This window comes from Natrix helvetica, assembly GCF_964273705.1.
Source record: "Natrix helvetica genome assembly, chromosome: 1".
In the NCBI taxonomy this organism is placed as follows: Eukaryota; Metazoa; Chordata; class Lepidosauria; order Squamata; family Natricidae; genus Natrix; species Natrix helvetica.
In genome coordinates, this window is record NC_138548.1 from 61,971,005 (window position 1) to 61,987,483 (window position 16,479).

At 38.5% G+C, this 16,479-nt stretch overlaps 1 protein-coding gene across 4 annotated transcripts in view; it reads left to right on the top strand.

Moving 5' to 3' along the window:
- HEATR5A (HEAT repeat containing 5A) overlaps window positions 1-15,658 on the top strand; it is a 79,388-nt gene extending 63,730 nt beyond the window's left edge. For 3 of the 4 annotated variants that reach the window (XM_081936870.1, XM_081936871.1, XM_081936873.1), the window contains 8 exons: window positions 118-245; window positions 1,953-2,100; window positions 3,623-3,895; window positions 5,307-5,531; window positions 8,259-8,410; window positions 9,697-9,910; window positions 11,372-14,871; window positions 15,138-15,658. In XM_081936870.1, coding sequence (XP_081792996.1) covers window positions 118-245; window positions 1,953-2,100; window positions 3,623-3,895; window positions 5,307-5,531; window positions 8,259-8,410; window positions 9,697-9,910; window positions 11,372-11,676 — 1,445 coding nt within the window. In that variant the 3' untranslated portion in view covers window positions 11,677-14,871; window positions 15,138-15,658. The remainder of the gene's footprint in view (window positions 1-117; window positions 246-1,952; window positions 2,101-3,622; window positions 3,896-5,306; window positions 5,532-8,258; window positions 8,411-9,696; window positions 9,911-11,371; window positions 14,872-15,137) is intronic. The other variant, XM_081936872.1, reaches the window with a different exon arrangement.
- The last annotated feature ends 821 nt before the right edge of the window (window positions 15,659-16,479 follow it).

Here is a 16,479-nt window from a genome sequence, read left to right on the forward strand (position 1 = left end):
AATTAGTGGTATCACCATTTGCGTTCTCAATGAAAAGTGAAATATAAATATAAATTCTATATTTTTAAACTTCATGTTTAATTCATTTAATGTTCCCTGACTCCATTAATTCTTTAGGAATTAGTGTGGAATTTCTCTGTTCCCCCCGGTCAGATGAAGCAATGGAGAACATTACTGCTTGTCTAAATGCCTTGCGGGTCCTGCTTGAGGTTCCTTGGCCAAGATCGAAGATTGGAAGTGATCAGGTAACATTCAAAACTTCTGAGTTAGTTCAGCTGGATATTACGAATGCTTTTGCCAAATGTCTTTAGAAATGGTACTTTACCTTAATGTCTCCTTTACCTTGTGTTATGGGCATAATGTGACAGCTGTTTGAATAGTCTCTGTGACAAAGTACCATATTTTTTGGAGTATAGGATGCTCCAGATTATGTCGCACATTAGGTTTGGGGGAGGAAAATAAGAAAAAAAAATCTGCCTCTGCCTCCCAGCATCCATCAGTATTCATCTGGCTAGTGTCCTTAGCAAACAGCCTGGTCAGCTTCAGCACATTATTGCAGCCTGATTCAGCACAAGCAGCTGATTGGCAGGTGGATCAGCTTCCTGGAATACCCCCAATCAGCTGTTCCCAGAGGTGAACATTACCAGTTTGTTGGTTGTGAGTACCTGCTTTGCAGCTAAAATGCAGCTTTGAAAATGCAGCTGCACTACTAAGTCAGCTCCGGTGAGTACAACAGGCGCGGAGCAGAACCGACCAGGCAGCAACTGTTCCAGGCTGGCTTTTTGGCCTCTGCGCGTCATGTTTTTGGGAGGTTCCAGGCAGTGGGGATCGGCGTCAGCTACAATCCCCACTAGAACTGCCCAAAAACACAACATGCAGAGGCCAAAAACGGGGCATGCAGAGACCAAAAGCGTGAGGAACGGAAGTGGTGATGGTCTGTGGTAATCCCTGCAGCCTGGAACAGGTCTAAAATGTGATGTGCAGAAGCCAAAAATCGCCGAAGAGTGAGGACCGGTGGATGGGTAGGACTACATTCTACATTCGGTGTATAAGACGCACCCAAAATTTCACGCACCAGGAGTGCGTCTTATCCTCTGAAAAATACAGTAATTTATGTAGGAATTACTTTATCCAGCTTACAGAGTTGCTTTCAACTGTATTTTCTTTCCTTTGTGATCAGTAGGGGAGTCGATAATTTTAAGTGTGGCCAGAGTATAATTAATTAATTACTAATGTAAGAATTATTATAATTAAAAAACTCACATGGGACATTTACTATAGGAAGGCACTTATACATGGATCCGTGGCATCTGTATCAAGAACAGCAGTTTTTATTCATAGTCATTCAAGGAACACTCCACTGCATTTCATTTTGTTATGAAATATATAGTTCCATGGTTTGGAAGTTTTTTTTAAAATGTTACAACCACTATAGCTTCAACAGATACATATTAAAGTGTTATTGTTCTACAGTATTGAGTCCCTTTTATTCTGATGGTTTTTGGATCTCTTCAATATCATGAAGCTGAAATTTGGAGTAAACAAAAAAATCCATAATGTCAAAGTCATGCAACCTTCCTCTTAAAAACTAAAGGAAAAAAAGCACAGGCTGAAAGCATTGCCTTTGTTTTTCCTTCAGACAGTTCTTCTTTGTATTCCCACTGAACCCACTACGCAGAAGATGAAAATTATTTTTAAAAGCTATGCCTATGGAAAGGCATGAAAAATCTCTTAACACATGACATGTATCCTAGTTATGATGTTTTAAAAGGGTTTGTATTGTAATTATGATATTTTAATAGGATTTGAAGCTGAAAACCTGAATTTTTCAGGTTTGAATCGAGCAAGTATTTGGGGCCAATGTTCTTCCACTCATTCTAATCTACCTTAATTGTATTAAATATACTGTATTAAAACTTAAGTGAACAGTCTGCTGTATTTCCCATATATAGGAACTGAGTGTGGAATTGTTGAATGTTTTACATCGACTTATACTGACCAGAGAATCCCCAGACATTCAACTAGCTGCTCTAGAAGTTGTCCAGCATGTTCTTTTTGCAGCACAGGAGCATGTCAAAGAAAAACGGAGAAGTGCAGAAGGTAGAGCCGTATAATAGACTTGATCAAACTTCTTACAACAGTTGTTTCATTTAAGATGAAACAAATGCTTCATTTATTCACAGTAGCATGCTTTGAATTCATGATTTTGAATCATTTCTCTTTGTCTCAGATTAAAAATTGAGGGTAAAATGTGGAGGGATAATTTTAGCAAAGAGTAGTTGAACAAATTCCTTTTTTTTCTTTCATAGTTGTCTTACCTTTTAAATATAGTAAGGATTTGATAGAATGACTACAGCTAATTTTAACAAAAGGCATTCTATTTTATTCTACAAACAAATTGTTTAGTCCCAAACAAATAAAATGATGTGGTTTCTCTTATGAGTAACCGTGAACCTTGTAATTTTTCAAGGAACTTTAATCTGCTCAACAAAGAATTCTCAGCATTTTTACAAAATTAATTTCTAGCATTCAGGATAGATGACAATTCACTTCTTTGTAAAACATATGTACCTTAAAGGGGTATTTTAAAAAAATGACAAATGTTGCAGTGTCTTGTAAATGAGATAGAAAAATATGTCACCCATGCTATTAAATACTTTTCTGCAGCAGTTTTCAGCTCTACAGGTAATCCTCAGTTAACGACCACTCATTCAGCAACTGTTCAAATTTATGTTAGTACTGGACAAGTGGTACTTATGACTGGACTTTAAAGTTCTGGTTGTGTTAGCACCCCAGCAGTCATGTTTCATGATCTGGGTGCTTGGAGCACTTACTGTATGATTGCAACATCCCATTGTAATATGATCACCATTTCTGACCTTCTCTGCTAGTTTCCCATAAACAAAGCTGATAGGGAACGTCACAACTTGGCCGGATAAATCTGTGCCTGGCAGCAGTCACCGCAAGACTCAGGGCACTTATGCCATCTTGGCCCCTTGTGCATCCTCCTCTCCCCCGCAGCAGCCATTTATCTGGCTGTCCAATCTCTTATTAAAATCCTCTGGTAATCGTGCATCATCCACAACTTATAGAGGTGAGCAGTTCTGCTGGTTGTCTTCACTGACAGGAAATTTCTTCTTAGTTCTAGGTTGGATCTCTCTTTGTTAAGCATCTATCCATTACTTCTTGTCTTGCTCTCAGGTGCTTTCATTTGGTTGATCCCCTCCTCTCTGTGATAGTCCTTCAAATATTGGAAGACTGCTATCATGTTACGCCCAGTCCTTCTCCGCACTGAACTAGACATTCCCAGTTCCTGCAACTGTTCATCATGTGTCTCCGGTCCTCTAATCAACTTTGTTGCTCTTCTCTACAATCTTTCAAGAATCTCAACATCTTTTTTGTATTGTGGTGATCAAAACTGGATGCAGTATTCCACGTTCTTCTGATAGCATAGATTATTTATATAGCAGATCAATGCACAGTTTGTCCATGCTGCATCAGTGGTTATAGGGGATGTATACTATCCAACAAATAAGAACACTGCAAACAGAAGCTATTTAAAAAGCTTCCAAGAAGATTTTTTGTCAATAAAACATAATATTTACCCTTTATTTCATTATAGTTGATGATGGGGCTGAAGAAAAGGAGACATTGCCAGAGTTTGGAGAAGGCAAAGATACTGGAGGACTTATACCTGGAAAGTCTTTAGTCTTTGCAACACTAGAAATGTGTGTGTGTATTCTTGTAAGGCAGCTACCTCAGCTAAACCTGAAGATAACAGGTAGCCCTGGAATTACAGCTGGAAAACCTCAGTTATTATCAGCTGATGGGAACAGACTGGTGGCAGCAGCCTTGGGAATCCTCTCTGGTGTTCCTGCAGTCTGTTCACCAGAAGGTAGGATGAAATTCCACTATACATTGCGGAATTTTTATTTATTTTTATTTCTTTTGCAAAAGAATTGGTGTGTGCTTTAAAAACAATTCAATAAAGGGTTTTTATAAATAAAACATCTTTTGCAATGCTGACTTAGCCATCTCACACAAAAGCATTCTTATGGTAGTCAATTCTTAACATATCAGAATTATTAATTAAAATTGGTATTTACAGTTATATTTTAGTGTGCTTATTAGAATATGACAATTTGGATGAAACATAACAGTTCTGTACACCAATAAAGGAGAATATTTGTAGATCAGGATTGAAATGGGAAGTCTTTGGTGCTCTCTGAGCTTGGCTGTTTTCTTGCAGACATTTCATTACCCAAATTAGATAACATATTAGCACTGATGATGCTATCTAGTTTGGGTAATGAAACATCATCAAAAAAACAACCAAACTCAGAGAGCACCAAGGACCCCTCAGTTCTGCATACTATCTAGCTGCAGATTCTAGCTCTAGCTGTCATAAGCATTCCATGATAGATTCACCTTCATGAATTTTACAAAACAAATAAAATAATATACTGTCAAGTTTTAAACAAGCAACACACATAAAAGAGACAAAGCAGAATCTTTAAAGTGTGACTTATCCTTCGGTCTCCTTTAGATCAGGTTTTGTAGGAGTGATAAAATTATTATTATTATTTCAGGTACACTGAGTGAAACTACAGTTTAAACCATGGGTTTACCATTTTAATACAGATTAATTGTAGGAGCTATCTGTTGTCATTATTTTTACCACTTCCTAATTATTCGGGGCTGATGCAGATGGATGGAGCTGATTACAGCATGCTTCTTTCAGTACTATTTTTAATTTACATATTTGAAGTTATTTATGCAGTGAAGGAGACCTCTGAATAAGTTTAAGTCAACAATGGGAATTTATGCCCTCCAGAAATTGAAATGTAATTTCCACCAACCTTTAACTTGGGCCATCCAGACTGAAGTTGTTGGAGATTAGAGTCCAGCAGTAACATAATTTTTAAGGTGTCTTTTTTTCACAAAGTAGAAGAGAAATATTAGTTATTCTTTGCCAGCACTTGACATCTGAGTCAATTTTATTAATACTAATTCCAAATATTTCATACTGATCAGTGGTTGAATAAATATCATATCAGTAAAGGAGTTTCTCTATGTTGTATGTTAGTTGCAGAGTGATTATTTTTCCTAAATTAATCTCATCTCAAATATTTATGTTAGCATTAAATTGATGCTTAATTTAGAAGTGACAATTCTTATTAAATACAACATTGAGCTTGAAATAATGGAGTCCCAATAAAGGCATGTTGGAACTCATGTTTTATTCAATGCACGATGCAAGATTTTTAACTATCATATTTGTACCATGCATTTGCTATATCCTTCAGGAAGCATTGCTGTTCTTCCCACAATCTTATATCTGATTATTGGAGTCCTCAGAGAAACGGCTGTGAAGTTACCCAGTGGCCACTTACCCATGACTGTTGCTGCATCACTGCAAGCTCTTAAAGGTGTCCTATCATCACCCATGGCTCGGGCAGAGAAGAGCCAAATGGCTTGGAATGAATTGCTCCGTAGTGCTCTGGTCACCATTCTTAATTTTTGGGATCAAGGTACAGTATAAATGGGAAGAAATTTGCTCAAGATATATGGTATAAGCATCATATAGAGCAGGGGTGTCAAACTCAAGGCCCCGGGGGAAGATCTGGCCTGCAGGGTGCTTAGATCTGGCCCACGGGGCCATACTGGAAACAGCAAAGGACCAACCCATAGTGCCTCTGCCAGCAAAAATGGAGCTTGGGAAGGCTGCACGTGGCTCTCCCGAGCTCCATTTTCACTGGCAGAGGGTGGCAGGAGGCTATCCCAGCCAAAAATGGAGCTAGGGGAGCCCGTTTTTGTTGGCAGAGTGTTTGTGCCACCACAGGCCATGTCCCCTCCCGATGAGTGATGTCATGCTGGTTACACCTACCCCAGCCATGCCCACCCCAGCCCCCCAAGGTCAAACACAACCCTGACAGGGCCCTCAATGACATTGAGTTTGACACCCCTGATATAGAGCATAAGAAATATTTTCACACTCAGACCAGTAATATGCTACTGGGGAACAAAATAATTGGGTATTGCTGCTTAAAAACCACCCTAGTTACTTGGAGGATGCAAGTTTTCTTTTTTCAGCAAACCTGCTCTTTGCCCCTTTCTATGCTCATAACCTCTGTTTTGTTCCTTTCCTAATGTCATTCACTGCTTGCATTCCCCTACAGTTTAGCTGGCACGAATTGTGCCACAAATATTTCTTTTTCATTTTCTTTTTCTAACCTTGACATATTCACTAATTCCAAATTGCCTACCCTAACTGGGCTAGGTATTCACTGTACCTTATTGGGACCTATTATATCTTGCAATGCTGAATGCAGCAGGTTCATAACTAGAAAAAAACAGAACTGTAATCGAGAAGTCCACAAATTTGGAGATCCTCCCCAAATTTCTGGACTTCTCAACATTCAACATAATAGCCCCAATAAAGTACAGTAAATAAACTTTTCTCAAAATTAAGACACCCAACAATCTCTTTCACATACAGAAAATCTTTAGAAGCTTTAAGACTGTGAATCCAGAATTTATTTACTTATTTTTTAACAGAAAAACCTAGAAAAATATATTTGTGATTTAAATCTGAGTATCTCAGTATTGCAAATTTTAGTTTTCTTATTACCGTACATGACATTCTGATTTTGTTGGATAGATTGCATGCATGAAACAATCTGAAGAATTTTAAGCACATTAAATTTTGCCAATCGAAGTAGTCTTGATAGAGATGCTACGCTATTAAGAATGCTGGAATTCCCACATTAGTAGAAATGGTAAATGTTGGAGGTTGAAATGTATATGAATGTTTCTGAGAGTAGAAAGCAATTATTTAAGAAACAGATTTTCTATAACAGAAAGGAAATTATGTACAGGGAGTAAATCATAATAATAGGTAAAGTCTGACACCTGGCTAACCATATCCTACCAGAGAATTGAAGAGTACCTGTTCAGTTTATCAGAGAATGAAGGCAGGAAGAACTAAGGAGAAATTTCTTGACAGTGAGAACAATCAACCAGAAGTTGTGGGTATCCCATCGTTGGAGGTTTTTAAGAAGAGATTGGAGAGCCACTTCTCTAAAATGGTATAGAATTTCCTGCTTGAGCATAGAAGACTTCAGAGGTCCCTTCCAACTCTATTACTATGTATTCTATAGGTCATGGAGATTTGCAATCTATTGGGCAAAAGGAACAGGAAGTAAATATTTAATTCTCCATTTACTACTTCACTGCCCCCATGTGGTTAGTGTATAGCATGAGGAGCATCACTGCAATCTCTTAAAGTGTTATTGGAATTATACCATTTTAAAATGTTTTTGCAGTTACAGCTTTAAAAGAAGATAAAAATATAAGCAGTTTATTTTTAAAAAAAATCTTATTACTTGACATTAAATATTTCAGTAGTACTTTACATTTAGTCTTTGGTTAACCCCTATTGGAATAAGCAACTCTATCACTCAGCAAGAAATCGTGTGACCGCAACTTGCTGCCAGATTATCTACTGACTCTGTTTGTCAGAAATTGGATATGAAGCATACAAATTGTAATCGCATGACTGTGAGATGCTGCAATGATCAGAAATTCCCACCGGTTGTGAAGCGTCCTCAGTTTGAACCATGGGGACATTGCAAAAGTCGTAAGTGAAACAACTGATCATGTAGTTATTTTTCAGCGTTATGGTAACTTTGAACAGTTGTTAAAACAGAACAATTGTTAAGCAAAGACTACCTGTACAAGTATGCATTAAACTTTAGAGATACAGGTAGTCTTAGTCGTTTAGTGACCGTTAGAAGTTACAAGGACACTGAAAAAAGTGACTTATTTTTCACAATTATGACTGTTGCAGCATCCCCATGATCACATGATCAAAATTTGGATGCTTGGCAACTACATATTTGTGACAATTGCATTGTCCTGGAATCATGTGGTCGCCATTTATAATCTTGCCAGCTGGCTTCTGACAAGCAAAGTCAACGGGGAAACCAAATTCATTAAGAGTTGCATGATTCATTTAATAACTGCAACTTAAGCTATGGAAAAAATATTGTAAAATGGGGCGCAACTCATTTAACAATTGTCTTGCTTAGCAACAAAAATGTTAGGCTCAATTGTGGTCTTAAGTCAAAGAGTACACGTATGCTTAATAATATCTTATTATAGAGTTTTGTTCAAAAATGATATCAGAACTTGACTTTAATATTTTGATGTATAATTAGTCCCATTTCAGATATTTTAAAATGTCTTATTATTGGTAGATGATGCTGGTCAAGAATTGGATGAAAGTAGTATGCTGACTGCGATCACTGTATTTATCTTGTCTGCAAGTCCAGAAGTTAGCACCATGGAATATTTTCAGAGACAGTGCATTGAGAAGTTTAAATCAGCCATGGAATCTAAAGATCCCATTGTAAGTACAACGTAAACTCATTTTGAGATTTGCTACTATTGCTCAGCTATGTGCTTGTTTAGCCCTAATGGAATAGGGCAGGGGTATCAAACTGGATTTCTTCGAGGGCCAGATCAGCATTGAAGTTCTCCTCTGCGGGTCGGCTGAGGGGTGGGCGTGGAGAGATGGAATGGACACCTCCTGCAGCACACTGCCAGCCAAAATGGGGCATTGGGGGGGGGCGATGCAGCCCCATGCCCTGTTTTGCCTGACAGAGGCACTGCAGACCGGTCCTTGGCTATTTCCAGGCCAGCCCTGTGGGCCTTGAATTTGACACCTGTGGAATAGGGTTTCCTTTCTGATCAGGGGATTGAAGACCTCCAAGGCCCCTTCCAACTCTTTTATTCTGTAGCTATTTTCATTGAATAAACATGTGCCTCCCACCATTGAAAGTGAGATGGGTGACTATTGAATAAATGATCCTCTATGATTCCATCCTGTTATTAGCCCACTGCTTTGTTAATGAAAACAACCATCTGAATCAGCCCTTTTAGAATTTGATTCTACTTTATATAGTCAATATGTGCTAAATTGCATCAATCCTGACAAATTATTTAGGAAATCTAAAAAGTTTGATTAAGAGAACTTTGGATCTTCACAGTAGTTGACATTCTTACTTCAACTCTGACTTGAATCAAGTATGACTTGATTTCTAACATAAGGAAGTTCACAATTGGAATTTTCCCCCAGATTTTCCCCCACCTAGCAAGTCCAATTCCTTCTTCCCATATTGTTCAGGAATGACTCCCAGGTTTTGGGGAAAATGCAAATGGTTACAAGGCAGGAAGTTTTCCTTATATAAACATCCTTATATATGCTTATCTTGGGCTCCAAAACTATATGTTCTTCCTCTTGTTGTGAAGGCATTTATACAAATCACAGCAATGGTACTTTTACTGAGGATGTAGGGTCTCCTTAAGCAAATAGTCTTTTCTAATTTATAGAGTTACGGAAAAAAGTGGGGGAGAAAGATCCTGGGGTTAGCCTGTATTGGTACTTGGTAATACGACCATCATTACTTCTTCTTTCCTCTGCTGTGTTTATATATATAAAGGGAGATGGTAATTAACTGTCGGAGTTAACTTCAGGATTTTAACTTTAGCTAAATTAGCTTTAAAAAAAACCTGTAGAAACTTGTAGTACTTAGTGCATAATGTAATTATGCAAATAACAGTTCACAATGGCAGGTTTAACTTGTTTTTTACATTTGGATGGACTATCTTTTTAAATAGTTCTTTCTTTTTTAGGTACAACTTAAATGCTACCAGCTGCTCCTTTCCATTTTCCAGTGTCCCAATCAAACTGTTTCATATCCTTACATTCATTCATTAATATCTTCAGTAGTGGCCAAGCTACAAGAAACAGAAAAAATCAAACCAGAGAATTCTGCCGAACTTCAAGTTGTTCAAGAAGGAATAAAGGTAGTGGCTGCTGTTATAGCCCTCGCTGAGGAAGAGCATCGTAAGTGTTCTTTGCATAGTCTTTCACTTGTCCCACCTATAAAACATTGTAACATCATCTGATGATTTCTGGTTAGTGGCATTATTCTAGCCTTTCTGCTCTAGTATGCCATTACCCTCTACAATAGGGGTGTCAAATTTGATTTCATTGAGGGCCGTATCAGGGTTGTGTTCGACCTCGGGGAGCCAGGGGTCCATGGCCAGAGTGGGCATGGTCAGTTCAACGTCACTCATGTTGGGGGCGCCTGTGGTGGCCCGAGCGCTCTGCCAGTGAAAACGGGTTAGTGAAAACGGTTGGAGGCCGTTGCAGCTGAAAACAGCTTGGGTGGGCTGTGCACAGTCCTCTCAAGCTCCGTTTTCGCTGGCAGAGGCACAGTGGCCTGGTCCTTTGCTGTTTCCAAGGCGGCCCCGCGGGCCAGATCTACACACCCCAAAGATCAGATGCAGCCCACAGGCCTTGACTTTGACACCCCTGCTTTACAAGATCAGCATTTGAAGGCAAAATAATAAACCTTGCAGGTTGCAGAATCTTATGTTAAAACTGCTTTGTCAAAAATGTATGTGTGATTCTGCTGCAAAGTGCTGTGACTGAGCGATATGGAAGGCTTGGGCTGTTTGTCCCTTCCTTAGAATTATTATTCCCTATGCCATCTGTCTGGTAAACTTGCAAGATTTGTTTCTCTTGTCATGTACATGTATACATGCAAACTAGACTCTGATGTTTCTCTCTGTCATATATGTGTGTGTATGTGGGTCTACGCATAATGGTTATCTTTTGAGAGCTGAATGCAATAAGATTTCATTTTAATGTAAGCTGATTAGTGCACATTAAAAAGTGACAGTGAAGTTTTTATCCTGTTCTCAGTTGGAAAAAAACCAATTTCTTGACATAAAAATACTCTTTGGAAATGTGTGCATTTATTTCGTCTGTTCATAATATCATGAAGAAATGGTAGTAAGATAGTCAGAATAAAAACACAGACCCGAAGCAGGGATACGTTATGGGTTTTCATCAGAGGCGGGTTGCTTCCGGTTCGGCCTGGATCAGGTGAACCGGTAGTAGTGGCAGCGGGAGGCTCTGCCTACCCGCCCAGACGCTTTTGCGCATGTGCAGAAGTGTTGCACAAGAGAGAACACACCCAAACCAGTAGTAAAAAAATTGGCAACCCACCACTGGTTTTCATCATTGCAAAATCTCTTGCTTGCTTCTTGCAAAGTTTATGTTTTAAAGCTAGACAGAACAGCATAATATACCAAGTAGCAAGTTAAAGCAATGCTAATTATTTACAATTAATTAATTAAACAACCAAGCATATTTGTTTATTGAAAAGCACATTCTACTGTATCAAATGATATCTAGTTTCTGGTACAGTCGTTTTAAGAATTAAATTTAAAAACAGGTAATTATGAAATTATTGCTATTTATCATTGCTGAATAAATTGTTCTTTTCAATTTTCACAGGAAGTCAGCTAGTGGCTTGTTTTATTCCCATCCTCATCTCTTTTCTTTTGGATGAAAACGCCCTAGGATCAGTTTCAAGTTCAGCAAAGCATCTTCATGAGTTTGCTTTGCATTATCTGATGCAGATTGGTCCACAGTATACGTCAGCCTTTAAAAAATCAATGGCTTCTTCCCCGTCAATGAAAGCAAGACTTGAGTCAGCAGTGAAAGGAAATCAAGAAAACATCAAGGATAAGTCAACATCTAAGCATCCAAAGAATCCTGGGAAAAGCTCAAGTATTCAACTAAAGACTAACTTTCTGTGAAAAGGACTTCTAAATCTTAAGCACCCTGGAAAAATGATTCCCCCCCCCCAGGTATTATCATGGAGATTTTTGTTTTCAGTTCTATTATGCATTATTTAATTTCGTATAATGTTCCTGTTCCAGAGAAGTGCATGCATGCACCCATCTATCTATCTATCTCTCAGCTGATTGACTCAGTATCTGCTACACCTTTTTACTGCTAAAGCTACTGAACTAAAGCTATAGTACCAGTTACCGTATCTGTTTGCAAATACAATTCCCAATAAGAAGATGGCCATTCAGTTTTTAAAATGTATATTACAAGACTTTTTTTTAAAGTTGCAATTTTCTTAATTTTATTTGGAACATACTACAGCATTTTGGAATAAAAGATAATGAAGACTTAAGTAAATGTGTTAACATCTTGATACACTTATATTAATAAAGCTACATTTATTTCGGCCTTGAATCTTGGCACAAACGCCAACCTAGGGTAGCTCCTATGCATTGCTATTTCTTGATAATACAGGTAGGTATTCCTCGATTTAAAACCACAATGGGGACTGGAACTTTCATCGCTAAGTGATGATGTTGTTAAATGAGTCGCACCTGATTTTGCAACATTTTGCCTTGGTTGTTAAGTGAATCATCACAGTTAAGCAAACCTGCCCCTCCCCCCCCCCGGTTGATTTTGCTTGTTGGAAGCCCCAGGGAAGGTCATAAATGGAAATCATGCGAGTCAGAAATGCAACCACTGTAAATACATGCCTGTTGTCAAGCACCCAAATTTTGATTGGTGGGGACGTTGTGATGGTTTTAAGTGTGAGGATCACTCATAAGTCACTTTCAGCACTGTTGTAAGTTTGAACAGTCGCTAAACAATAATAATAGCACTTAGACTTATATTCTGCTTCACAGTGCCTTACAGCCCTCTAAGTGGTTTATAGAGTTAGCATATTGCCTCCAAAATCTGGGTCTTCATTTTACCGACCTCTGAAAGATGGAAGTCAGAGTCAACGTTGGGCTGGTCAGGATCGAACTCCTGGCAGTGAGCAGAGTCAGCTTGCAATACTACATTCTAACCACTGCGCCACCACGGCTTACAATGAATAGCTTTAAGTCAAGGACTAACTAATGATTTTTTGTTGTAATTTGCTGGTATGAAATTTTAAACAAAAACCCAAAGGAACTACTTAGTGTATATTCCCTTTTAGCTCAATGAAGTGCATTGCCTGTACATTTTAGATGATAAGTAGGGAGAATTACCTCTAATGCTAGAATTAATGACACAAAGTACATGGCTAGCTAATTTAATCTGACTAGTTTGTTAAAAGTTGTTAAATTGTTAATTTTGCTGTCCCATTTTAATTGTAAATTTAATCTCAGAATTCTTTACAGTTTTACACAAGAATGTTGTTCTAATTTAGTCACAACCTAATTAAGTAAAAAGACTATTCTTAAAATCCACACAATCATAAAATTAGTGTTAAGTAACAAGAATCCACTTTTAAATTATTATCGATAGCTTTACCAATGAATTGTGGAGCAATGACACATTTTGTGATAAGAATTCACTCACAAATTATATAGTTTTGAATATTTTTTATATCCAAAGTTAAGCACATCTGGTTATGATTATATCAGTGGGGCTTTTTACTACCAATACATTTTATTTGATTTTAATTGTATCCTGCCAAGCAGATCATTGAGGCTTACATATCTTTTTAGAGTATGAAAATGATTTGAGGCAGTACCACCATATGAGGCATTACATTATTTATTATAATCATTTTGTAGTCTTGAAACATTTATGTACAATCATGCATTCAAATATCAAAGACTCTAATGGGAATGGATTACTTTTTCAAAAGTGAGTTTTATCTGAACTGAACTGCAGTTTGTTTTGTTTGTTTGTTTGTTTGTTTTATTGGATTTATATGCCGCCCTTCTCCCAAAGGACTCAGGGAGGCGTACAGCATTAAAAAACACATATTACAAAAGTTAAAAGGAAATTAGAAACAATCCAAAAAACAAACCCAATTAATATAACAGTAACATTAAAAAAAATAGATAAAATTAACAGGCCAGGCCAGTTTGAATTATAAGAATAAAAAATGTGATAACAAAATATTTGCAAGCAACAACCAAGTTCAAAGATCTTGAGCAATCACTGTATTTTTCAGAATATAAGACACACCGGAGTATAAGATGCACCAAGATTTTGAAGAGGCAAATTTTTTAAAAAAAGTTTTTGCACTCTTCAGACCTCCCCAAAACAGCCTGTTTTTCACAAAAACAGGCCCGTGTTTTTTCAAAAAAAGGGCATGAATAGACTTTAAGTAGCGTGCTCCTGGGGGGGGGGGGCAAAAATGAGGAAAAAAGGCCTGGTTTTCGCTCATTTTTGCCCTCCCCAGCCCCCAGGAGCACTCTGGAAGCCTCCTAAAGGCTGTGCACGGCCATTTTGGTGAAGAGGGTGGGATTTCAGGAGGCAAAAAATGCTGTATTCAGTGTATAAGACGCACCCAGATTTTCATCCTCTTTTTTGAGGGAAAAAGGTGCATCTTACACTCCAAAAAATACAGTATCTAAAAATGGAACCTATTTTATTCAGAAATCTAGGTGTTTATTCTGCAACCATTATAGTATTTTCTAAAATTATGCTGGCACCTATTGCCTTTCAATTCAATATTAAGTGAAATAAAGCAAATGTTTAGATGACTATGATACTCCCATTTATTAATTTGAGGAAAATAAAAAAAAAATCTGTAAAATTAATACTCAGGAAGTGATTGTATTTTATTATACATTTTGTACATAAAATTGTAAATTGTACAGATCTAACCACTTGAGCAAAACTCTGATGTCATTTTTCTAATTTACATAAAAGCTAATTTTCTTCAATTACATCTGTCTTTTCTTGTTAAATGATTCTGCATATGTATATTGTATCTCATATCATGTATGACTTTTATAACCTTTCTGCAGTATTATGAAGTGGGATTCTGGGCGATTTATACATAAAAGTATAAAAACACAATGTATTCCAAGTTCAGTAAAATGGAAGCCAAGTAAAAAAAAAAGATTTAAAAAAGTTAAAAATAAAAAGGCAGTAGGATTGTCTTCAAGATGCTAAGCATGCCTAGGATTGCATGCCTCACATTGAGCCCCATGTGAGTTGGAAGTCAGGTCTTCATGCTTTTCCTAAAGGCCAGGAGAGTGGGGGCCCGGTTGATTTTGCTTGTTGGAAGCCCCAGGGAAGGTCATAAATGGAAATCATGTGAGTCAGAAATGCAACCACTGTAAATACATGCCTGTTGTCAAGCACCCAAATTTTGATCGGTGGGGACGTTGTGATGGTTTTAAGTGTGAGGATCACTCATAAGTCATTTTCAGCACTGTTGTAACTTTGAACAGTCGCTAAACAATAATAATAGCACTTAGACTTATATTCTGCTTACTTTACTTTTGCTAAAGGCCAGGAGAGTGGGGCCCATCTTGCCTCTGGAGGAAAGATGTTCCATACAGCAAAGGCAACGGCAGAGGTGGTTTCCTTCCTGGATCCACCAGTCAAAATTCTTTAACTGACAAGGTCTCTTAACATCCCTTCCCTGCCTGCCTGCATGGGATGGATTCATGTGATGAGGGTAGGATGGTTCCTCAAATGACCTGACCACATGTCCTGTAGGGCTTTAATGGTAATAATCAACACCTTCAATTGGACCCAAAAGCAAATCGGCACCCAATGCAGCTCACATAGCAAACGTGCTACATGCCCTATCCTTGAGGAGCCCAAAATTGCTCAGATGGCCACATTCTACACCAGCTGTTGCTTTAAGGACAGCCCCATGTACAGCGCATTGCAACAGTCCATATGGGAGATGAACAAGGCATAAGTGACCAAGTCAAGGCCTCACAATCTAAGGAGCGTAACTGAAGCACAGCAAAGAGTTGAGCAAAGGTCTGTCTAGCCACAATTGCCATCTGCTCCTTAAGCAGAGGTCGGGTGCAGGATGACTGTGCTGTCATCAATAATCAATCAATAATTTTATTTGATTAGCCGCAACCCTCTCCTGAAGGACTCGGGGCGGCGTACAATCAAAACGGATAAAAAATACACATAAGACAAACATATATACAAAAAGAACAGAGACATATACATATGTGCATGGAGGAGAGTTGACTTATAAGTGAAGGACAATTAAAAACACAATTAAAAAACAAAATTAAAAACACAATTTAAAATCCCCTTAAATAAAATTACTAAATTAAAAAACCCATCAGGAGCGTTACGAAGTTATGGTTGAGCCAGGCCAGCTATTTGGAAAAGGTGGGTCTTGAGCTTAACACGGAAGGAGCGGAGGTCAGTAGTGGTCCTAATATCCAGGGGGAGGTCATTCCACAGGGCTGGGCCCGCCACAGAGAAGGCTCTGCTCCTAGGCGCCGCCCCATGGCACTGTCTGGTGGACGGCACCTGGAGAAGTCCCTCTCTGTGCGAGCGGATGGGTCGTAGGGATGTATGGGGCAGAATACGATCCCGCAGGTAACTAGGTCCTGAGCCATGGAGCGCTTTAAAGATCGTAATCAAGACCTTGAAACGCACTCGATAGACCACAGGAAGCCAGTGCAGCTCGCGCAGGAGAGGTGTCACATGGGAGTACTTAGTACTCCCCATAATCACCCGCGCAGCCGCATTCTGGACCAACTGCAGTCTCCGAGTGCATTTCAAGGGAAGCCCCATGTAGAGAGCGTTACAGTAGTCAGGGCGAGACGTCACCAGCGCATGGGTGACTGTGCGTAGGGCGTCCCGGTCCAATAGGGGGCGCA